At 43.0% G+C, this 26,139-nt stretch overlaps 1 protein-coding gene across 2 annotated transcripts in view; it reads right to left on the reverse strand.

Annotated features, from left to right (window-relative positions):
- The window catches only part of STXBP1 (syntaxin binding protein 1), a 100,296-nt gene that overhangs the window by 56,448 nt on the left and 17,709 nt on the right, over nucleotides 1-26,139 (reverse strand). For both annotated transcript variants that reach the window (XM_040322975.1, XM_040322974.1), the window contains exons 2-3: nucleotides 3,762-3,811; nucleotides 953-1,034 (exon numbers count right to left, since the gene is read on the reverse strand). In XM_040322975.1, coding sequence (XP_040178909.1) covers nucleotides 953-1,034; nucleotides 3,762-3,811 — 132 coding nt within the window. The remainder of the gene's footprint in view (nucleotides 1-952; nucleotides 1,035-3,761; nucleotides 3,812-26,139) is intronic.

Here is a 26,139-nt window from a genome sequence, read left to right on the forward strand (position 1 = left end):
AATGAGGGTGCTCAAGGGAGAAGAACCCCACAATTCAGGTAAGTGAGGGGCAAGGGTAGGGAGGGGATGCTGGGAAATGTGACTATGTTTAATTGTATGCCCCAAATACAGGGCAGGACTTACCATTGGGCTTGACTGGGCTCAAGCCCATGGGCCCTGCCCAATAGGGGGCCCCCGGGCTCAATCGCTGCAACCCCCCATTCGTGGCAATCACGGCAACCCCCTCCCGCAATTTTGCGGCAATCCCCTCCAGCCAATTCGTGGCAATGGTGGCAATTCCCTCCCGCAATTTCGCAGCAATGCCCCGTTCGCGGCAATCGCAGCAACCACCTCCCGTAATTTCGTGGCAATTTCAGGAAACCCCCCCTCTCAACAACTTCGGTGGATGGATGTAATCCTTGGCACCCCACTCGCTCAACAACTTCGGTGGATGGATGTAATACTCGGCAGCCCCCAGCCCCCCCCCCCCCCACTCAACAACTTCAATGCTCCAGGGGGCTCCTTCACTGCAGCTGTATAAGGGGCCCCAAAATTTCTGAAGGCTTCCCCCCCCTGCTCAACAACTTTGATCGGCGGCGGTCAGCGGGCTCAACAACTTACCCCCCCTTCAACAACTATGATCGATCGCGGTAACAACCCCCCCCCCCGCTTCTCTGCTCCAGGGGGCCCCTTCGATTATTAAGCCCAGGGGCCCCCACCACCCTAAGTCCTGCCCTGCCCAAATATGAGTGTAACACGAAACATGGTCAGAAAAGTGGACTGTAAGGATGGCCTAATGGCAATGATCTTGAGAACCAAATTGGACCTGCTCCAGTCTCCAATAACTTATCACTGGAATGGCAAATAGTAAGAGGTCAGTAGGTAACCTGAATTACAGGTAATACTGATTTTTGCTGGTTTATTGGACCTCTTATCTATTTGTATCTAAAATATTTCCTTTCCTATTCCTTACTTGTTATTCCTTCAGTCATTATATCCGTCATCTTACAACATGATGATAACATGCGTGTGCTCAGCTGGTCCACTACAAGAACCTGCAAAAAAAAAAACAAAGAAAAAAGGTATGAGGCAATATAGAAAGCAATAAAAAAATAGAAAGGGCTCAGTGTAATCATTTAAACCATAAACAATATTTATGGTAGCCAATCCAGCTCATTTTCTAAGCCATTGAACTGGAACAAACATGCAGGTCAGGAGTTCTGACTTCTTCCTGACTTTTAATCTTCATGTTTGTTCCGGGTCAGTGACTCAGAAGATATTAAAACCGCAGAAACAGCCATATAACTAGCATTCTTATGCCCCATACACACAAGCGGAATTTCCGCCAGCAAAATTTAGATGGGAGCTTTTCATCGGAAATTCCGACCATGTGTAGGTTCCATCAGACTTTCGCTGTCGGAATTTCTGCCAGCAAAAGTTTGAGAGCTGATTCTCAATTTTTCCGACGGAAAAAATTCCTATTGGAAAATCTGTTCGTCTGTATGGAATTCGGATGGGAAAAAAAACATGCATGCTCGGAAAAAATTTCACGCATGCTCGGAAGCACTGAACTTCTTTTTTTCGCCTCGTTGTACTGTTGTACGTCACCGCGTTCTTAACGCTCGAAATCTCAGAGAACTTTTGTGTGACCGTGTGTATGCAAGCCAAGCTTGAGTGGAATTCCATCGAAAAACCATCCAGGATCACATGGTCTCAAGCAATGGTATACAGACTTTGAATATTGAGGATTAGGAATGTCTGATAATAATTAACATAACAATATAGATCAACTGACACAGATTTGTCAAAGTAATATACAATAATATTGATGGATGGGATTGGTTTGAAGCAATGGGAAGTTGGGGTCATTGTGGTATACAACCCCAATTCCCAAAAAGTTTGGACACTGTAAAATGTACAAAAAATTTAGAATGCAATGATTTGTAAATCTCATAAACCCTCTACTCAACTCCATCGGTCTCAAGAAGTCAGCTCAACTCATACCAAAATCGATATCAGCAATGGCGGTGCGTCCATAGAGGGCGCAGGAGCGCCGCCCCCTCTCTCCTGCACCGCTCTATCACCAATAGATAGATTCATGCATTGCATGAATCTATCTATTGTCGCCGCTGTCGCCCCCTATTCAGGTGTCCGGCCCCTTGTCGGGCGCCGGGCATCTGAATTACAGCGGCGGGGTGTTTGTGGAAGCGCCTGATTAGAGCCGTGGGCTCTAATAGGCGTCCGGATTAAAGCCGTGGACTCTAATAGGCTTCCAAATTGGTAAACAGCAAGCGCAATGCTGTGTGTTCGCTGTTTACACAGTGCTGTGTTAGAGAAGTAATTAAATTGCCTCCCTAACACTGACCCGCCTCTCAGCCAATCAAGTGCTCGGGTCTGGTTACCCTGTCACCTAATTGGCTGAAGCAACAGGCGCTGTGATTGGACACCTATCAGGCGTCCAATCATAGCAGAGATGGCGGAAAGAGGACGGGAGAAGACATGGAGGACTCGGAGCGCGGAGGACAGCGCAGAGACAGGTAAGTGCAGCATTTGATGGGGCACAGTAGCGGCAATTGTTGGGGCACACTGACGGCAATTGACGGGGCACACTGACGGAAATTGCAGGACTTTTTTTGACGCCCTGCCAGCGCAGCTCTCAGTGTGAAAGCACTCGGTCTTTCACATTGGGATTGCAGATGAAGCTTCTCTCAGGCGATTTACAGGCGCTTTTATTTTAACGCTAAGACCCCTTTCACACTGGGGCGTTTTTCAGGCGCTTTAGTGTGAAAGCACTGGGGCTTTCACATTGGGATTGCAGATGCAGCTTCTTTCAGGCACTTTTTTTAACGCTAAAGTGCCTGAAAAACGCCCCAGTGTAAAAGGGGTCTTAGGGTGGCAGTCTGACGAATACTGTATAGAAGGCATTCTAACCATTGCCCACCAGCATAAACGGCATTCTTCCAACTGAATTTATTTTGACCTGGGTTCCCCAGAACCTGAAAATTACTTCAAAGGTTCCTCTGAGGCATAAGGCCGCGTACACACGATCGGTCAAAACCGATGAAAACGGACTGAAGGACTGTTTCATTGGTTAACCGATGAAGCTGACTGATGGTCTGATGTGCCTACACACCATCAGTTAAAAAAACTATTGTGTTAAAACGCGGTGACGTAAAACACAAGACGTGCTGAAAAAAACTAAGTTCAATGCTTCCGAGCATGCGTCGACTTGATTCTGAGCATGCACGGGTTTTTGACCCTTGCTTTTGCATACTAACGATCGGTTTTGACCTATCGGTTAGGCGTCCATCGGTTAAATTTTAAAGCAAGTTCTCTTTTTTTTGACCGAAGGATAACTGACCGATGGGGCCCACACACGATCGGTTTGGACCGATGAAACGGTCCTTCAGTCCGTTTTCATCGGTTTTGACCGATCGTGTGTACGCGGCCTATAGGTTGAGAAAGACTGGAGTGTATCTTCCTACGTGTCTGGAGTACTGCAATTTACAAGCCTCGAAATCCATTGAGCTAGCTCAGGATACATCAACAATTTTTTTTTTCTAGCACCATGAATTCTTTTTTTGTGGGAGGTCAAGATAGACAGAGTGCTTCTCATGACCCCACGTCCTCTTCCAAAAAGGTGCCATCTCACCAGTGAAATTATTGTTCCTTCACAGCTTCCAAGGACAATGCCTCAGAGCAAAACAAGAAGGCCCAAAGCTAAGCAACTGTGAACTTCACTTCTGTAGAATTAAATGTAATAATAACATAAAGCACAGTACCTTCCACTCTCCTTTCTTCTTAACCTTCCTGATCACATCATGCATGATTTCTGTAACAAAAAGTAGCATTTTAAATTATCGTAATAAATATGCATCTCAAAATTCAGTTTATTGTACATAATATGCTTATAGGTAACAAAACAAGAAAAAGCCAAAAGTAAATGCTATGCATTTGCGATACAAAATCTAAAAAGGGGACAAAGAATGTGATGATGGCACCCTGAACAACTTTGTTTATTGCAAATTGAATCCAACACTGGAAAAGTGAAGAACTACGCAGACCTGTGCATGGTCACAATGAATAGCACCTACTGTATTTGCTGGCGTATAAGACTACCTTTTACACTTAAAAAACTGGCCAAAAATCAGGGGTCGTCTTATACGCCGGGTCAGTTGCTCGGATGCCTGCTGGACGTGCGGTAATACTGTATTTAGCTTCGGCTACATACAGTATATACCGCTTAGCCAATCCCGGTGAGCGATGTATTCAAATGAATACAGAGCCTGTTTGGATTGGGGTAACAACCTCTGCCAATCCGGATTGGCTTTGAGAGGCAGAGAGGCGTGGGCTGATAATGTTACAGCCTCTGCTAATCCAAGCAGGCTTTGTATTAATTAATAGAATACATCACTCGCCGTGATTGGCTTCATCTCCAGCAAGAATGAAGAAGAATATGGCTCCAGAAGAAAGAAATATGAAGCATCGGAAGGGGGGTCGTCTTATACGGTGAGTACAGGCAAAAAAATCTTTAAAAACTTCAAAATTAGGGGGTCGTCTTATACGCCGGCAAATACGGTATATAGCTTTTAATTAATGCCGTCACCCATGTACACATTTCAGTGATTTTGCTCACTTCTGTTTCAATACGTTTCTATCAAAAGTTTTCCAAATTAACAATAAAAATGTACGCGGTGTAGACAATAATACACATAAATAGGCTAAAGGGCCATCTGTAAGTCCATGACTACCCTGTACATAATCAATAATGCAACTTAAGAAATTTGTTGACTATTCCCAAAGCAGCATGCGGTTCATAAAGAAGATACATGGTTGGGATGGTGGAGGCAACGTGTAAACGTAGGTTTTTAGGAGCTAGCCGATTCAAAGGAGTATAAAGTTGACAACGGCTACATTGCTATTTGAATTCTGAGGTGAGGTGGAGTGTCGAGGTCCAACACGATGCGGGTAAAAGTAAAAATTATGGGGTAAAGGAGGTGCGGAGGGTGAGAAAGATATTAAAAACAGGTGGCGGATCCTAGCCACACTGGCCAAAATTGTTGCCATTAGTATAGAAGAGATGTCAGAGGGTCAATTGCTTGCAATCAAAGTCAGCAGGAAGGTCAAAACTACCTTCCATCTGGTATCCCCCTCAGAATTATTTACTGTCTGGAGCCCCCTACTAAATCACTCTCACTCTGTAGCACTGCTTACACAGGTCTGAGGAATCTCCCCCTAGAAGAGTACTCAGGCACCACCCTCTGCACTGTGGGAAGGCAGGGAATAGGGTAATGTTGGCCATGACCACCAGTGGGTGAAAAAAGCAGTGGAGACACAAGTGGAAGAGAAGAACTGTATGTACAGTATGTGATGCCAACTCCTCTTCTCTAGACATGTGCGTTCCCGTTCTTAACGAATAGATTTTCGTACAAATTTGTTAGTTTTCGTACATACGTAACAAATCGAGCATACGAAAAGCTGAAAGAACCAAAATATGAAAATTACGTAATTACGAATAAGCAAAATAACGAACAAGCAAAAATACGAACGTATGATTGGACAATCTTACTAAAATACGAAACACCGAAAAAGCAAAAGAACGAAAATGACATCTATAACGAACGATTTGCATTCCGTATTTTAAATCCTTTGTCTGTTCGTATTTTCATTCTTATGTTCGTATTTTCATTTGTGTGTTTTGTAAATCCGTTTCTTTGTCTGTTCGTAAATTTGTGTACTTGTATCGTTCTTTCGAATGGGCAGTGTAGTTAGTGAGTCATTACTTAATATCTTAGCCAATCAGCTTATCTCTTTTGTGCTGAGTCACATTGTACAGTGTAAAGCCTCGCACACACGATCGGACTTCAAACAAACTTTTCCTTCGATTTTTGTCTGAAGAGAGTTGGCCGGACTTTTGAAACCGAAAAAGTTAGTCCGATAGAGCGTACACATGGTCGGATTTTTTGGAAAACGCTCTTTTTGACGTTTGTTGGCAAAAAGTCCGACCGTGTGTACACGGCTTAAGAGAAAGTATATCTTAATATGGATTAGCCGCGTGCTGCTATGTATTTACGAAAGTACAAAATTACGAATTTCGAATCAACGAAAATAAATTAGACAGAATTACGAATCATTCAAGATAAACGAAAATAAAACTGTTACGAAAATACGAACGGGTCCGAATCTTTATGAATCTACGGAATGAGGCGAAACAGAACAAAAAAATACGAACATTTTTGTTGTGCACATGTCTACTCTTCTCTAATGCGGACTTCTGGGCTACATGGGCAATGTACAGGGTTGCTTTAGGCCGAAAAACAGTAGCACTCAATAGTAAGTAGATGGGTAGAGTCTATCCTAAAGATCATCATTGTTCATTTGTGGTCAGGACAGCACCAACCCTTGGTTTAGCCAACTGTGTTGCAAAGGTGTGAAAACAGGAGTTTAGAAATGATGGGCTTACAAGGAAACCTAGCACTTTTAGAAGGTGGACAGCAATAACTATCATGACAGGTCATCCTTTCTAAGGCCGCATACACACGGTTGGTCAAACCCAATGAAAACGGACTGAAGGACCTTTTCATCGGTCCAAACCGATCGTGTGTGGGCCCCATCGGTCAGTTATCCTTCGGTCCAAAAATGTAGAACTTGCTTTAAAATTGAACCAATGGACGCCTAACCGATCGGTCAAAACCGATGGTTAGTATGCAAAAGCATCGGTTAAAGGTCCACTCATGCTCGGAGTCGAGTCGACGCATGCTTGGAAGCATTGAACTTCGTTTTTTTCAGCACGTCGTGTGTTTTACGTCACCGCGTTCTGACACGATCATTTTTTAACCTATGGTGTGTAGGCACATCAGACCATCAGTCAGCTTCATCGGTTAACCGATGACAATGGTCCTTCGGACCGTTCTCATCGGATGGACCGACCGTGTGTACGCAGCCTTACTCTCTTTTTTCACGCATTTTCAACACGATTTTCTTACCACAAAAGAACAATGATACTTTTTAGAGGAAAGTCTCATTTTGTCTACTCGATATTCTGAACTTCTGTTGGATTGTATATTCCATCTAAACCCTGCAACGAATGAAAAGACTGCTGCTTGCTAATGTAAGTACCGTATTTTTCGCTGTATAAGACGCTCCGGCATATAAGATGCACCCAATTTTAAAGGAGGAAAATCTAGAAAAAAAAGATTCTGAACCAAATACTGTACAGTAGTCAAATATTTGTCCCCCACTGGTCATCACCATCACACCACCCCAACATTAGCCCAGTAACATTAGCCCAGTAACATTAGCCCAGTAACAGCCAGTAACATTACATTGCCCTGCCCCCTAATAGCCAGTCCAACACACCTCACTGTTCCTCCGATGCGCGCTCTGTTAGGATCCGCGCGCAGAGGGGTGATGACGACAGTGCGCACCGCTGCCGGGTGTACCAAGATGGAGGACGGGCTCCGGAGCTAGGCCAAAGCCGCGGTCTTTCCTAAGGCGTTCTGTTCCAGTTCGGATCGCGGATCGCCAATTGGACAGGTAAACTTGTCTATTCGCCGTATAAGACGCACCAACTTCCCCCCCCCCCCAGTTCTGGGGAAGAAAAAGTGCGTCTTATACGGCAAAAAATACAGTAAACCCCCCTATCGTTTTAAGCCAAGGAAGCTGCCATCTTTGCCTCTGTTTAATCTACAGCTGCCAATGCCATGATGCTGCACATGTGATCAGTCATGACACCAGCCATTGCATGGTTTGACAGTTTGACTGAGAGCACAACCAATGGGAGAGATACAATTTCGTCACGTGACGAAAATAAAAAACAGTTTTATGGATGAGTTTACTTCCGTTTTAATGACTTTTGACTTTGCTTATCATCCCTTCTCCCCCAGCAGCTTCCTCGAACTACGCAATCAGTTGCTTCATTTTGGCAATATAATTTTAACCCAAGTGTAATTCATTTAAACATAATTTCATTTTACAATCAGTTGCTTAATTTAGTGTCTTGACATGACCAGATACGAAAAACATTAAATAAAAACAGTGGAATACAATAAGCTGTGAACTGCACTGCAACATGTTAAACTGTGGATTTATTGGAGATATGCTAATATATGCCCCCATTCCTTCACTCTGGACTCCCTATGTATCAGAAGCCCTACCCTACAATTTATAAACAGCTGGGATTACTGCAGCAATGCCGTAACTAATAATTACCAGAACACATTTAACTTCATATGTACCAACTGAGAACACGAAGATCTGTTTGCCGTTTATCAGGGATGTATATACTGTATATACAGTACCGGTATATACAGGGCTGTCTTAATGAGAGGGCACACCTAGGCACTGCCCAGGGGGCCCAGCTGCATGGGGGGCCCTGCACTTTCCCCAAAGCAGCTGGCCCTTGAGCCCACGCTGCCCCAAATTTGGGGGCCCCAGGATGGTACTGAGAGTGATAAATACACAGGGGAGGCAGTCTGCCTCCTACCTACTTGGGCCCGGATTCAGATACAATAGTGTATCTATCGGCGGGCGTAACGTATTTCAGATACGTTACGCCGCCGTAAATTAGGGCGCAAGTTCGGTATTCAGAAAGAACTTGCGCCCTAAGTTAAGGCGGCGTAACATATGTGGTCCGGCGTAAGCCCGCGGAATTCGAATGTGGATGATGTGGGCGTGTTTTATTCAAATTAATTGTGACCCCACGTACTTGAAGTTTTTTACAAACGGCGCATGCGCCGTTCGTGAAAGAATCCCAGTGCGCATGCTCCAAATTAACCCGCAAAAAGCCAATGCTTTCGACGTGAACATAAATTACGCCCAGCCCTATTCGCGAACGACTTAATCGACGAAAAATACGACGCTGGCCCGACGTCCATACTTAACATAGGATACCCCTCATATAGCAGGGGTAACTTTACGCCGGAAAAAGCCTAACGTAAGCGACGTAAAAAAATGCGCCAGGTGGACGTACGTTTCTGAATCGGCGTATCGACCTAATTTGCATATTCCTTGCGTAAATCTACGGAAGCGCCACCTAGTGGCCTGCGTAAATATGCAGCCTAGGATACAACGGTGTAAGAGACTTACACCGGTCGGATCTTAGGGAAATCTATGCGTAACTGATTCTGTGAATCAGTCGCATAGATACGACCGAGCGCACTCAGAGTTACGACGGTGTATCCGGAGATACGCCGTCGTAACTGCTATCTGAATCCGGGCCATGATGTCTGTTTACCTGCACTGTCATTGTAGGGGCCCCAGAGCATTACTTTGCCCAGGGGCCCATGATGCTATTAAGACGGCCCTGAGTATATACAGTATTATATATTGGACACAATTTGCAAAAAAAAAAAAAAGGCCTAGTAGAAGTGCCCATGTATCAGGAACACGGACATTTGGATAAATTATACAACAAGCAAAAGTCAGCCCCATACTACTTTCCCAACGGCAGCTGCATGGACTTCTCCTACATTATTGTTTGGTTGGGGGCATTATGATCCAGAGCCTATTGTTCTCTGGAGATAAGAATGGTACCTGAGGGCATATGCCGTACATACACACCGAGTATTAGCATGCATGTCTGTTTACTTACTGGGGGAAGGAAAGAGGATTTCAATATAACACAGCCGTGACAGATTCACACACACAGCACATTATTATCTTGTATACAAGATCAATGGGTTGAAACGCACAGTATTGCAGAAATGTTTTTTTTCTTTGTGATCAACCCTACGAAAAGCTACATTACATTCATCCACTAAAATAAAGGATAAAGAGCCATACTTGTTTTTTTTTTCTATACATTTTCTTAATTATACTTGTCCTCTTAAAGCGGAGTTCCGGCCACAATTTCACTTTTTAAATATAAATACCCCTGTAATACACAAGCTTAATGTATTCTAGTAAAGTTAGTCTGTAAACTAAGGTCCGTTTTGTTAGGTTGTTACAGCATTTAGACACTTTATAAAATAGAAATTGACTGGGGCCATCTTAAGTGTGGGCATCATGAAGCCAGACTGTATGACTTCCTAGATTTCAGCTTTGCAGATCTAGCACATGCTCAGTGCTGCACAAGCAGTGTCAGATCAGGTTTCAGCACCTGTGCTGTCCAAGTCACATGATTCTTTGAGACTGGGGATTGCACAGACTCCTGGAAAGTTACACCCACTACATTCCCAGGAGTCTGTGCGGTGTAGGTTAGGAAGCATTAAGCACCTAGGTGCAGGAAGTGGGAAGATTAACTATTCTGCCTAGCAACAACACTTTGAAGGCATCTAAAAAAAAAAGAATTTTTCGTAAAGGACTAATGACATTTTTTTAAAACTACTAATGTAATGTTATATTTATGGGTAGAACTCCACTTTAATTTTAGGTACGAGAATGAATACTGTCAAGACTCCAAATTTTGGCGGGGACAGAATATGTTGGTATGTTTTGGGTCATTTGGAAGGGAATGAATAATCAAGTTTGATGATATCACAAACAGTAAACTGTAAAAAAAAAAATCTGTATTTTCAAAATTGTAAAATTGTCATATTTTAGTTCTCTTCAATAATTGTGTTTCACTAGGTCTAGAGACTAAAGAATATGCCATGGTAAAATTTACTACTCAAAAATGTAGCGGATTGGATTCTGGTCAAGGGTTTTCGGGCAGCTGTTCACGCTTATCCACGTACCCATCCGCAAGGATGTCAAACTAGCATTGCTTCATTGTCCGATCCCGGGTCTCTTTTCCTATCAACAGAAATTGGCCACCAACCAGTGGCGGCTGGTGGGTTTTTCTTTTGGGAGGGCAGCAAAAAATCAACATCTCCCCCTGGGGCAGCACTACCACCCCCCTCAGGGCGGCCGGCGGCACAGCACTACCAACCCACCACCCTGGGCAGCCGGCGGTCTGGCACTTACCCGATCTAGGTGGCGGGCTGTGGTGTCCTGCAGCATAGCTCGGGCGGTGGGGTGCGGGCAGTGGCTCTGGTGTCCGCTTCTCCAGCGGCTTCCTCCATCATGTGTCTCCTTTCTCTTCCGCCTAAGTGCTAGGCATCCAACAGGATCACATGACGCATTGGCCAATCGGGAAACAGGTCTATCGACCTGCCTCCTGATTGGTGGGGAGGAACTTTAGTGTGAAAATACCGAAAATTCATTCACTATCGTCACACAACTGGGTGGGCTCAAAGCACAGTGCTCTGCGCCCTGAGTCCACCCTTATTTAAAGCCTTCTAGAGCCTCTGGCTCTAATTACGTGCTTCAAAAAAATACTCCCCCCCCCATTGGAATCCATAGTCCAGCACCCTATGTAGACCAGGGGGCCGGACGCATTGGATGGAGGGGTGACATCCGTGTGCCATCTATTCTATTCCTACCTATTTATAGTTGCTAAACATACAATATCAAGGGGCATTTTCCCTATTGATCCTCAAGGAATTTGTTTTGGTAAGGAATCCTAATTTCTGAAAAAAAAAATTAAGTTTTCTTCTGAGCTAGAAAAAAATTAAAGTCTACCTTAAAGCCAAAGCCACTTCAAGTTTTATTTGCTTATTACGGTTGCCAGGGTTGCCAACCATTAGTAAATTCATGGACAGTTTGTAGAATCTGTGATTTTTACATCAGTCTGTGAATGTATGTTACAGACATCACAGATTTTTACAAACTGTCCATGAATTTATTGATGAGTGGCAACACTACAGGTCGCAGTGCTGGAAAGACCCTGCTAGAGTCCGGCTCCTCTCTCGAGTACACGCACAAAAACAAAAAAAAAACAGTTCCCTGTGCAGAAAAAATGATCACATGGGAGTATTTAGTGTTTTTTTCTGCCAGAAAGCACTAATCAAAAACAAAACCAGAATGCCCCCCCCCCCTCTAAATAGGCAAACATATGCCTATAAATGTTCTAATATGCATGGTAAAATAGGATGACACTGAGCTGATTCTACAGGCAGACCCAAAAAACTCTTGTAGGCGTGCGCACAGGGTGTGCCGGATGTGCCCAGGCACACTGCCCTGGCTCCCCCCTGCCTGCTTTCCTCCTCTCCTGGCAGTCGTTACTGTGTAGATGTTTTAGGATGAGTGAGTAAAGGGGCTGGTAAATATGTATTTATCAACCCCTTTCCTTTCTGAATAAACATCGTGAGTGTGTGTTTGAGCTTTGGGGTACACACCCTAATACAATAGTCTGCACACACCTATGTGTAGAAGAAGCCTTTTTTAAGCCAGTGTGCATGGACACTAGAATAGAAATCTATCTCCAACCAGCATACCATGATTTCTCTCCTTCCACCCCCAACTCCATTATACAGTTGTATTTTTGAAAAAAAAATGTTTTATTACAAAATACTTTTTTTTTATTATTATTACAAGATCTGGCTTTGCAAATCTTTTTTTTCTCGCCTAAGCAGCAATGAAGTTTCCATAGTGGTGGCTGGTGCTCAATTTTTTTGGGGGGGCCACAAACTGAAAAAAAAAACATCAATTGCCGCCACTGTGCCCATTAAATGCCACCAGTTTACCCCCTCAAATGATGCCAGTTTCCCCATCAAATGCAGCCAGTTTCCCCATCAAATGCAGCCAGTTTCCCCATCAAATGCAGCCAGTTTCCCCATCAAATGCAGCCAGTTTCCCCATCAAATGCAGCCAGTTTCCCCATCAAATGATGCCAGTTTCCCCATCAAATGATGCCAGTTTCCCCATCAAATGATGCCAGTTTCCCCATCAAATGATGCCAGTTTCCCCATCAAATGATGCCAGTTTCCCCATCAAATGCAGCCAGTTTTCCATCAAATGCAGCCAGTTTTCCATCAAATGCAGCCAGTTTTCCATCAAATGCAGCCAGTTTTCCATCAAATGCAGCCAGTTTTCCATCAAATGCAGCCAGTTTTCCATCAAATGCAGCCAGTTTCCCATCAAATGCAGCCAGTTTCCCATCAAATGCAGCCAGTTTCCCATCAAATGCAGCCTGTTTTCCATCAAATGCAGCCTGTTTTCCATCAAATGCAGCCTGTTTTCCATCAAATGCAGCCAGTTTCCCCATCAAATGCAGCCAGTTTCCCCATCAAATGCAGCCAGTTTCCCCATCAAATGCAGCCAGTTTCCCCATCAAATGCAGCCAGTTTTCCCTCAAATGCAGCCAGTTTTCCCTCAAATGCAGCCAGTTTCCCCTCAAATGCAGCCAGTTTTCCCTCAAATGCAGCCAGTTTTCCCTCAAATGATGCCAGTTTTCCCTCAAATGCAGACAGTTTCCCCATCAAATGATGCCAGTTTCCCCACCAAATGCAGCCAGTTTCCCTTCAAATGATGCCCGGCACTTACCTTTCTCGGATCAGCGCCGTCCTCCTCCACGCTCCCTCCGAGTCCTCGATGTCTTCTCCTTTCCTCAATGTCGCTTCAGCCAATCAGGTGACCGGTAATCAGACCCGGTGCACCTGATTGGCTGAGAAGCAGGTCAGTGTTAGGGAAGCGATTCCCTAACACAGCATGGTTTAAACAGGGAACGTACAGCAGTGCACCCTCTGTTTAACCATTTGAAAGCCAATAAGAGCCCATAGGCTCTAATCAGGAAGCCTATTAGAGCCTCTGGCTCCACTGCGTTTCCACCACCTGTCCGATGCCTCCTGAGATTTTCACATCACGCATCCCAGGAGGCATCAGGGGAGGCATCAGGGGAAATCTACACAACACTGTGCATATGCCAGGCAATCTCCACCATACTGCACATCATCAGGGGGGCGGCTGCCAGGACTAGGAAGAGACAGCCGACCCCTTGATAACACGTGAAGAGAATGTGGCATGCTGTGGGGGATTGGCAGATTAAACCAGACAATGCTGCATTCTCTAGGCATGGGATTACCTTTTTAGAAAGAAGAAAAAAAGCACAGTGGTAGTGAAATTCCTCTTTCAAATATTAAATCAGAGGACCCAAACAGAAAAATGATTGCTGTAATAAGGCCAGAGAAAATTATTATTGCCAAAATAATATAAAGATATACAAAGACAAATAACGATGGCCATGTAATAAAATAAAAATTATACAACAAACACACACACGCAATAAATGTATTTGTTGCCATTCAAGCATAGTTCCTAATGTTGTAAAGCGCTAAGCAAACTGTAGGAGCTATATAATAATAATAATAAATTATTAATAATGTTTTCTCATTTGTAGAGCAGAAAATGAAAAGCAAATATATCAATAAAGTCATAATTAAAGTTCAAAACAGAAAATAGATTTATGAGCATCATTGCAATATAATAATACTCCTACATGCAGTACAAAAATACTATTTAACCACTTCCTTACTGGGCACATATACCCCTTCCTGACCAGGTGAAATTTCAGCTTCCGGCACTGCGTCGTTTTAACTGACAATTGCGCGGTCGTGCGACGTGGCTCCCAAACAAAATTGACGTCCTTTTTTCCCCACAAATAGAGCTTTATTTTGGTGGTATTTGATCACCTCTGCGGTTTTTATTTTTTGCGCTATAAACAAAAATAGAGCGACAATTTTGAAAAAAAAACAATATTTTTTACTTGTTACTATAATAAATTGCCCAATTTTTTTAAAAAAAATTATTTTTTCTCAGTCTAGGCGATACGTATTATTCTACATATTTTTGTTAAAAAAAATAAATAAATAAAAAAATCGCAAGAAGCGTCTGGTTTGCGCAAAAGTTATTGCGCTTACAAAATAGGGGACAGAATTATTATTTTTTATTATTTTTTTTTACTACTAATGGCGGCGATCAGCATTTTTTTTCGTGACTGCGACATTATGGCGGAGACATCGGACACTTTTGACACATTTTTGGCGCCATTCACATTTATACAGCGATCAGCGCTATAAATATGCACCAATTACTGTATAAATGTGACTGGCATTGAAGGGGTTAACACTAGGGGGTGAGGAAGGGGTTAATGTGTACCCTGAATTGTGTTACTAACTGTGGGGGAAGGGGGGTGACTGGGGGAGGTGACCGATGCTGTGTCCCTATGTACAAGGGACACAGATCCGTCTCCTCTCTCCCCTGACAGGACGTGGAGCTCTGTGTTTACACACAGAGCTCCACGTCTTGTCCCTGTAGCCGCCGATCGCGAGTCCCTGGCGGACATCGCGGCCGCCAGGCACTCGCATCGGCATCTCAGCGATGCGGCGAGCGCGCGCGCCCGCGCCGCTGGCTGCGCGCGCAGGCCGTAAAAACACGGCCTCCCAGAGATGTAGAGCCACCCTGCGGCCGTACAAAGTCGTACGGCCGTCGGGAAGTGGTTAAATACTATTTAAAGAGGAACTCCAAGCTGAACTTAAAAGACATTAATAAATGCTGCTCTGTATTCATAATACATCAGGAACTTTTTTTTTATTAATGCCTGGATGTGACATGTTATCAGCCTCTTGCAGCCCCTGTACAGCAGAGTTAGGACGGTGTCCGTGTAATTCTCTCCCCCCAGCCTCACACGTGCTCCAGTCCCCCATATGTGCCCTGTGTTGTCAATCATAGTCTGTGTGTTTTATGACTCAGTCACCACTGATCTGCTGATCTTACTCTTGGAAAAACTAGGCTACTAAGCCAATTGGCGATCCATTACAAACATTATGGGGCAGATCCACAAAAGAATTACGCCGGCGTATCTATTAAGTTCCCGCGTCGTATCTTTGTTTTGTATCTACAAAACAAGATACGACTGCATCTCGGATCGATCCGACAGGCGTACGTCTTAGTACGCCGTCGGATCGTAGATGCATTGTTTCCGCCGGCCGCTAGGTGGCGTTTCAGTCGAATTCCGCGTCGAGTATGCAAATTAGCTAGCTATGGCGATCCACGAACGTACGTCCGGGCGGCGCTTTTTTTTGCGTCGTTTGCGTTTGCCTTTTTCCGGCGTATAGTTAAAGCTGCTATATGGTGGCATACTCAATGTTAAGTATGGCCGTCGTTCCCGCGTCGAAATTTGAATTTTTTACGTCGTTTGCGTAAGTCGTTCGCGAATAGGGATTTGCGTAGAATGATGTCACCGTCAGAAGCTTTGGCTTGTTCCGGTTTATTTTCGAGCATGCGCACTGGGATACACTCACGGACGGCGCATGCGCCGTTAAAAAAAAACGTTGTTTACGTCGGGTCACGACGTATTTACATAAAACACGCCCCCATCACATCGATTTGAATTGCGCGCCCTTACGCCGCCAAAGATACACTACGCCGCCGTAACTTACGGCGCAAATTCTTTGAGGATTCGAAAAAAAAAGTAAGTTACGGCGGCGTAGTGTATCTTAGATCCGCTACGCCCGCCGGTAATATGCGCCGCTGTACGCGGATCTGCCCCATTATATATTTATATATGTATGTATGTATGTATGTATGTATGTATGTATGTATGTATGTATTTTTCCCCTTTTTTTATCTTGTTATTATTTTGTTATACTTATTTGAGTATTTATTATTTGTATGTATTTGTTTTCTTATTTATATTTTATATTCTTGTGTATTTATTTTTTTCTTATTTATATTTTATACTTATTTGTGTATTGTATGTATAATATGTAATTATTGTTTATTTATATATTTTTCCTCGTTTATTTTTTTCTTTCTTATTTATATTTTAGATTCTTTTGTATTTATTTTTATTCTTATTTGTGTATTATTTTATTTATTTTTTATACTTATTTGTGTACTGTATGTATAATATGTAATTATTATTTATTTATATCTTTTTCCTCATTTATTTTTTCTTATTTATATTTTATACTTATTTGTGTATTATATGTATAATATGTAATTGTTTATTTATATATTTTTCCTCATTTAGTTTTTTCTTATTATTTTTTATACTTATTTGTGTATTTATACATTTTTTCTTATTTATGTATTTAATTGTTATGTATTTATATCTTTTTTTCTTTTATCCTTTTTAATTTTATTTTCCTATTTATTTTATTTAGGTTGAACAAGATGGATTTGAGTCTTTTCCAACCTGACTATGTAACTTTGTAACAAATACGTCCCAATCCATAGTTTAAAAATATTGCACAAAACAAACTTACATTACATAGTTACATAGTTGTAAAAACACAAGTCCACCCGGCTCAACCAACAACAAAAAAAAGAATACCAGCACAGCCAAAAAGAAAACCTCCATATCCAATAACCACAGTTGATCCAGACGAAGGCAAAAAAAAAAACAATAAAGCATGATCCAATTTGCTCCATTAGGGGAAAATATTCCTTTAACCACTTCCTTCCCACTGTATGTCGTCCTGGGCTTTGATTGGGTATATCTGAATGATGGGTGCAGCTACAGACATCATTAAGATATCCTCGCTGGCAATTCCCTACACCAGGGCTCGACAAAATCCAGGCGCCCAGTCGCAATTGCGACAAGAAATTGTGACCTGGCGCCTGGGGAAGCTTAGGCCTGCAGAAGGCCGTGGCCTCAATTACCGGCTGGCCCTGGCCGGCCGGTATTTGAGGCCGTGGCTTTGTGGCCTACTGCAGGCCTAAGCTTCCTAATGTGATCTGGCGTCATCTTGTGGTGGCCGTTGGCATTACAAGTAGCAAAACAGCATTTCCAATGTGTTTTTACTGCCATCTCCGTCCCTCTAATTAGAACCCACAAACATTATATATATTTTTTATTCTAACACCCTAGCGAATAAAATGGCGGTCGTTGCAATACTTTCTGTCACACCGTATGACAACAGTAAAGTTAGCCCAATTTTTTTTTTATATTGTGAAAGATAATGTTAAGCCGAGTAAATTGATACCCAACATGTCACGCTTTAAAATTGCATCCGCTCGTGGAATGGCGACAAACTTTTACCCTTTAAAATCTCCATAGGCGACGTTTACAAAATTCTACAGGTTGCATGTTTTGAGTTACAGAAGAGGTCTAGGGCTAGAATTATTGCTCTCGCTCTACCACGGCGATACCTCACATGTGTGGTTTGAATACCGTTTACATATGCGGGCGCTACTCACATATGCGTTCACTTCTGCGCGAGCTTGGCGAGACAGGGTGCATTTTTTGTCTCCTACCTTTTTTAGCTGGCTCCTAGATTCCAAGAAAATTTGTCAAACGCTGTCCTACACCATAAGAACAATAAGGCCCCATTCACACCTGAGCATAGCGTTTTCAGGCACAAAGTTGCAGGATTTTAGCGAAATTTTTGCGGCTTTTTTTGCAGCGATTTTGTACAGGTCAAAAGGTCACCAATGTAAAAAGCTCAAAAACGCCCAATCACGTGACGTCCGGCCTCGGCAGTTGTAAACACTACCGTGTATTCGGTGGGAAAGCCGAGATCGTTTTTATTTTTTATCTCAGGCTTTCAAGCCTAGAGGAGAGATGTGGGGGGTCTTATGGACCCCTATATATCTCCATAAAGAGGACCTGTGTAAAAAAAATTAAAAAAATTAAAATAAAACCAAAACAATAAAAACCAAAACAACACGCAGAAGCGAACAAATACGTACATCGCACCCACATATCTAAGCGACGTTCAAACCACACATGTGAGGTATCACTACGAATGTTAGAGCGAGAGCTCCTCTGTAACAATAAACAGGTAACCTGTAAAAAAAAAATTTAAGTGTTGACTATGGAGATTTTTACCGAAGTTTGGCGCCATTAAACAAACGTGCAAAATTTTAAAGTATGACATGCTAGATATCCATTTACTCGGCATAACATCATCTTTCACATTATATAAAAAAATTGGTCTAACTTTTTTTTTTTTTATTAATGAATTTTTTTTTTTTTTTTTTTTAAACGCTGTTGAAAAATTGCTGCGCAAATACCGTGTCACATAAAAAGTTGCAATGACCGCCATTTTATTCCCTAAGGTCTCTGTTAAAAAAAAACTATATAGGGCTAGATTCAGGTAGGGGCGCGCAATGTTACGGCGGCGTAGCGTATCGTATTTACGCTACGCCGCCGTAAATCAGAGAGGCAAGTGCTGTATTCACAAAGCACTTGCCTCCTAAGTTACGGCGGCGTAGCGTAAATGGGGCCGGCGTAAGCGCGCCTTATTCAAATGAGGATGAGGGGGGCATGTTTTATGTAAATGGGCGGTGACCCGACGTGATTGACGTTTTTTACAAACGGCGCATGCGCCGTCCGTGTACATATCCCAGTGTGCATTGCTGCAAAGTACGCCGCAAGGACGTATCGGTTTTGATGTGAACGTAAATTACGTCCAGCCCTATTCGCGAACGACTTACGCAAATGACGTAAAAAATTCAAATTTCGATGCGGGAACAACGGCCATACTTTACGCCGGAAAACGCCTTACGTAAACAGCGTATCTTTACTGCGACGGGCGCACGTACGTTCGTGAATCGGCGTATCTAGTCATTTACATATTCTACGCCGAACTCAACGGAAGCGCCACCTAGCGGCCAGCGGAAAAAATTCCATCATAAGTGACGACAGCGAAGGCCGTCGTATCGGTTTCGATGTGAACGTAAATTACGTCCAGCCCTATTCGCGAACGACTTACGCAAACGACGTAAAACATTAAAAATTTGACGCGGGAACAACGTCCATACTTAACATTGCGTACGCCTCATAGAAGCAGGAGCAACGTTACGCCGGAAAAGCCTTACGCAAACTACGTAAAAAAATTCCGCCGGGCGCACGTACATTTATGAATCGGCGTATCTAGGTCATTTGCATATTCTACGCTGAAATCTACGGAAGCGCCCCTAGTGGCCAGCGTAAAATTGCACACAATTATACGCCGGCGTATTCAAGTTACGTCGGCGGAGGAAGCCTATTTTTTAAACGTATCTGCCTTTGAGAATCGGCGTAAAGATACGACGGCGCAGATTTGAAATTACGGCGGCGTATCTGGAGATACGTCGCCGTATGTTGTTGCTGAATCTAGCCCACAGTGTTTGGGGGTTCTGAGTAATTTTCTAGCAAAACAAAATCAAAATAGGAGGAGTGCCAGAATTGGCCTGGTATGGAAGTGGTTAATAAACTGCAATCCCCCAAAGACATCTTGATAACACCAAACATTTTCCAGGTTTTGGCACTGTGCAGCATTGTTTTAACCCCCCCGACATCTTTAAATATATTTTTCTTCCGTGTGCATCAGCTATTACAGTAGCTTTAGTGCTTTGCCCTTTAGGTTTATTCAATGTTTGTTTGTCTTTCTATCCAGATACAGCAAACCATCTTTTATTTTAAAGTAATAACAGCGATAGTAACAGTAAATTAATAAATTGTGTTTTTATTGCTATTTGTATTCTGCTGTGACAACGCACAACAGCAATTCCAGCGCTGTGTAATATATCAAAAGAGACAAAATCAGATTTCCGAATAAAAACTCACCGCAGACGCAGGATAGGTTTTTACTTTTAGAAGGAGGTCAGCTGTTATTTTATCACAGGGGTGAAGCTGGACTAGGCAGTTAGTTACATGCATAACCTTATCAGTAACCATGGGGGGAATAATTTGTCGGCTCTCAACAGTTGGAAAAAATTATATATAGAGCATGGGCACATATGCGTTGTAAGGGGTTAGCTCGGTGGCGGGGTGTGTGACCCCTTGGATGGGTTCCCTACACACTGAATTTATACAGACAGGCAGTTGAAGACGGTTGAAAACAAAGGGCCAGATTCAGGTACAAATGCGGCGGCGTAACGTATCGCCTTTACGTTACACCGCCGCAAGTTTTCCTCGTAAGTGCTTGATTCACAAAGCACTTGAGTATATACTTGCGGTGGAGTAACGTAAAGACGTCTGGCGCAAGCCCGCCTAATTCAAATGGGGCGTGTACCATTTAAATTATGTGCGCTCCCGCGCCGAACGTTCTGCGCATGCTCCGTTAGGAAATTTCCCGACGTGCTTTGCGCGAAATTACGGCGCCCCGACGTGTTTGTGAATGGCGACGTGCATAACGTACTTACGAAAAAGAAAAAAAAAATTGACGTGGGAACGACGGCTATACTTTAACATGGCTCGTCTAAAGTTAAGCCATAAAAAAGCAGGCTTAGCTTTGCGACGGGAAAAAACGACGAGTGACAACGTAACGCATGCGAATACCTTCATGGATAGCCGTAAAAGCCAATTTGCATTCCCGACGCTGGAAAACGACGCCAACTGCACCCAGCGGCGGCCGAAGTATTGCAGCCTAAGATCGGAAGGCATACGAAGCCGTAAGCCTGTCGGATCTTAGCCAAATGGCGTCGTATCTTGTTTGTGAATCACAAATTAAGATACGACGCGGCAAATTTTAAAATACGCCGGAGTATCAGTAGATACTCCGGCGTATTTCTTCTGTGAATCTGGCCCAAAGATTTGGGTTTATTCTTCCATCTTGCTGGAAACAAGTGCAAGCATCCAAACAGCATAAACAAAATCAAACATAAAATAAACCCTGGCCACTTGGGGCGTCTATCTTCACCACACAGGAACCTATCTATTAAGTCTGGCACATCCTAGTACTGGGCAGACAGTGCTGGTCATACAGCAGAAAAACAATAGTCTTTTGATTTTTATCACACAGAAAAATCAATCCTCTCCTCACCATCTCAGAAGACTTTCAGTACGCTGCTCTCCTTACTCACAAAGCCTCAGGATGCAGCAATTCTGTGGTAATACTCTGGATTACTTATAGAGGTCTTAATTGCCTCATTCTGAACAGCTGACGTTTTCCAACGGCCTTAGACCTTTCCTGGCTACTTCTCGCAGCCGACGCCTAATAACAATTGGTGTATTGTCTAAAGAAGGCAGAAATGTATGTCCCGTCTGTGACAACACCCACAGATTTGCCTGACTTCCTGTCACAGCGTATACATTTTTTCTTCTTAAGAGAGCACCGTAGTAAAAAAAAAAAACTACGCTTTAACCACTTTAGACCCGGACCATTATGCAGGTTAAGGACCTTGCCCCTTTTTGTGATTCGGCACTGCGTCGCTTTAACTGACAATTGCGCGGTCATGCTACGTGGCTCCCAAACAAAATTGGGGTAATTTTTTTTTTTTTAAAAGGGCTTTCTTTTGGTGGTATTTGATCACCTCACCTTGATCACCTTTGCGCTATAAACAAAAATAGAGCATCAATTTAGAAAAAAATTCAATATTTTTAACTTTTTGCTATAATAAATATCCCCCAAAAATATATATAAAAAAAAGTTTTTTTCCTCAGTTTAGGCCGATACGTATTCTTCTACCTTTTTTTGGTAAAAAAAAAAAAAAAAAAAAAAAAATCGCAATAAGCGTTTATCGATTGGTTACAAAATAGGGGATAGTTTTATTGCATTTTTATTATTATTATTTTTTTACTTCTAATGGTGGCGATCAGCGATTTATTTTGTGACTGCGACATTATGGCGGACACATTGGACACTTTTGACACATTTTTGGGGCCATTGTCATTTTCACAGCAAAAAGTGCTATAAAAATGCACTGTTTACTGTGAAAATGACAATTGCAGTTTAGGAGTTAACCCCTACAGCGCCCCCTAGTGGTTAAGTGTGACCTCATATGTGTTTTTAACTGTGGGGGGGCGGTGCTGGACGTGTCACTTCAGTGATCGTCTTTCCCTATATCAGGGAACAGACGATCAATGAAACTGCCACAACGAAGAACAGGGAAGGTGTGTTTACACACAACTCTCCCCGTTTTTCAGCTCCGGTGACCGATCGCGGGACACCCGCGGTGATCGGGTCCGCGGGCGCGGTCACGGAGCTTCGGACCGGGTCGTGAGTGTGCCACCGCCGGCACGCTCGCGACCCCACGGTTGGGCTTAAAGAATCACGTACAGGTACGTGATTGTGCCCAGCCGTGCTGTTAAGACCTGCAGTGGTTATGGCACTGAGGCCTTCTTTCCGTCCCTCAATCGACAAGCATAAGTGAATATCACTACCATAGGAGGTAGAGGGATAGTGGAGATGAATGCAGTTTCCAGGAGGATTCTTCCCAATGGTTAGAATATTCCCCCAAACATGAGCCTATACTTCATGAAGGGTGTACCAGGCATTGAACAACTTTATTGAGAAGGCAGGCTCTTATATACACCAAAAAGAATACTTGCAGTAATCGGATGGACAATGACACACTCCACCCACAACATCATACAATGGGTACTAACGAGCCTCCAATACACATCTTTTAGGAGACAGACATACTGTCTCTGAGATAATCTACATGAGTTAATTACTAATCATTTAGGTGACAAAAGATATGCTCCTTTCACCTGCTACACAATACACATTTATCATCAATCGAAATTCACACAATACAGTGTCAATTAGCATCACACCATGAAAGGTTCCTGAGAGCCAGACAAGGTTCATTTACATGACAGTAGCAGACGACATTACCACAACAAGCTTTTATAGTACACCCGCCCTCCCTCTGCCTGGGAGATACTGAGATCAGTTAAGGAATAAACCAATTATCTCCAGGCAGAGAGAACACAAATTTTCCAAAAAGTTGGAACACCCCTTTCCACACAAGGTATCCCTACAATTACATATCCTCTGATAGCCCCGATCTGGGGGACCAACATATCCAAATTTCACTCGTATCGGTCCAGGGGTTCTTAAAAAACAAACCGAACCTATGAGAAAATACAGAATAAAGTCTATTTTCTTCACACGTGCCATTCTGCCGACGTATGGTTGAAAAAAGACCATCCAGTTCAACCATTAAAAGAAAAAAAATCATACAATCCCATATACCCAATTCTACACCCACAGTTGATCCAGAGGAAGGCAAAAAACCCCAGCAAAGCATGATCCAATTTGCTACAGCAGGGAAAAAATTCCTTCCTGATCCCCCGAGAGGCAATCGGGTTTTCCCCGGATCAACTTTACCTATAAATGTCAGTACCCAGTTACTGTATATTATGTACATTTAGGAAATAATCCAGGCCTTTCTTAAAGCAATCTACTGAGCTGGCCAGAACCACCTCTGGAGGGAGTCTATTCCACATTTTCACAGCTCTTACTGTGAAGAAACCTTTCCGTATTTGGAGATTAAATCTTTTCCTGATGTAAAGAGTGCCCCCTTATCATTTGTGTTTACCGAAAAGTGAATAACTCAACACCAAGTTCACTATATGGACCCCTTATATATTTGTACATGTTGATCATATCCCCCCTTATTCTCCTCTTCTCAAGAGAATAAATTCAATTTCTCTAATCTTTCCTCATAGCTGAGCTCCTCCATTCCTCTTATCAGTTTGGTTGCCCTTCTCTGCACTTTCTCCAGTTCCCCAATATCCTTTTTGAGAACTGGAGCCCAAAACTGAACTGCATATTCCAGATGAGGTCTTACTAATGATTTGTACAGGGGGGCAAAATGATATCTCTCTCTCTGGAGTCCATACTTCTCTTATACAAGAAAGGACTTTACTCACTTTGGAAACCACAGCTTGGCATTGCATGTTATTATTGAGCTTATGATCTACCAAAACCCCCAGATCCTTCTCCTCCATGGAGTTGTACTCCCCCTAGTATGTATGATGCATGCAAATTCTTAGCCCCCAAGTGCATAATTTCACATTTATCAACATTAACATTAGAGCACAGAATTAAGTAAGTATTTGCTCCTTATTCAGCACCCCTGAGACTTAATGGGTATTTAACCCTTGACATGTTTTGCCCCAAAGCCCTGGACAGCCGTGTAAACCCAAGGAAGAAATGAATAACAAAAAAAGGTTATTTTCATACTGCAAGCCATTGGGAGTGGGTCAGCCAGGTAAGAGATGTAACAACAGATCGTTTTCATTTTGGACTTTTCCTTCAATAAATAAGCGAAAAGGATAAAAGGTGTGCTATTGTATTCAGGTTTATATCAGATCTCCACATCCAAAGCCAAACATTTTTTTCCATTCAGCCCTGAAGAATCTTATGGTGTAGTAAGCACAAAACAAAGGAAGGGGCCCTATTAAAGTGATTAATTACTGCGTCCTTTGAATGCAAGCTGATTACCTACTTCCAATCTGTCACTGCTGAGGTTGTGGGAGGGTAATAGAATTGTGTTCCAAAGACCAGACTCCACGACAGCTGTTTGCTTTCTGCCATCATTGATAACTCATCCTGATTTCTATTGGCTGTCCCATTGTTTGAAGGTTTGTCCCTGGAAAGGCCATGGATTTTCAGCAACATTTATTATTTTACAGTATCTCACAAAAGTGAGTACACCCCTCACATTTTTGTAAATATTTTATTCTATCTTTTGATGTGACAACACTGAAGAAATTACACTTTGATACAATGTTGTGTAGTGAGTGTATAGCTTGTATAACAGTGTAAATTTGCTGTCCCCTCAAAATAACTCAACACACAGCTATTAACGTCTAAACCGCTGGCAACAAAAGTGAGTACACCCCCTAAGTGAAAATGTCCAAGTTGGGCCCAATAAGTGATTTTCCCTCCTCAATGTCATGTGATTTGTTATGCCGTGTACACACGATCGGTCAAACCGATGAGAGCGGCCTGATGGACCGTTTTCATCGGACCAAACCGATCGTGTGTGGGCCCCATCGGTTATTTATCCATAGGTTAAAAAAAAAGCAATCTTGTTTTAAATTTAACCGATGGATACCTAACCGATAGAAAAAAAAACGATCGTTTGTAGGCACGTCCATCGGTTAAAAATCCACGCATGCTCAGAATCAAGTCGACGGATGCTTGGAAGCATTGAACTTTTTTTTTTTTCAGCACGTCGTTGTGTTTTCCGTCACCGCGTTCTGACACGATCGTTTTTTTAACAGATGGTGTGTAGGCGACTGACCATCAGTCAGCTTCATCGATTAACCGATGGAAACGGTCCATTAGATCGTTTTCATCGGATGGATCGATCGTGTGTACAGGGCATGAGTGTTACAAGGTCTCATGTGTGAATGGGGAGCAGGTGTGTTAAATTTGGAGTTATCGCTCTCACTCTCTCATACTGGTCACTGGAAGTTCAGCATGGCACCTCATGGCAAAGAACTCTCTGAGGATCTGAAAAAAAGAATTGTTGCTCTACATAAAAATGACCTAGACTATAAGAAGATTGCCAAGACCATGAAAATGACCTGCAGCACGGTGGCCAAGACCATGCAGCGGTTTAACAGGACAGGTTCTATTCCCGAACAGGCCTCACTATGGTCACCCAAAGGAGTTGAGTGCACAGCGTCAAATCCAGAGGTTGTCTTTGGGAAATAGACATATGAGTGCTGCC

This window comes from Rana temporaria, chromosome 9, assembly GCF_905171775.1.
Source record: "Rana temporaria chromosome 9, aRanTem1.1, whole genome shotgun sequence".
NCBI lineage: Eukaryota > Metazoa > Chordata > Amphibia > Anura > Ranidae > Rana > Rana temporaria.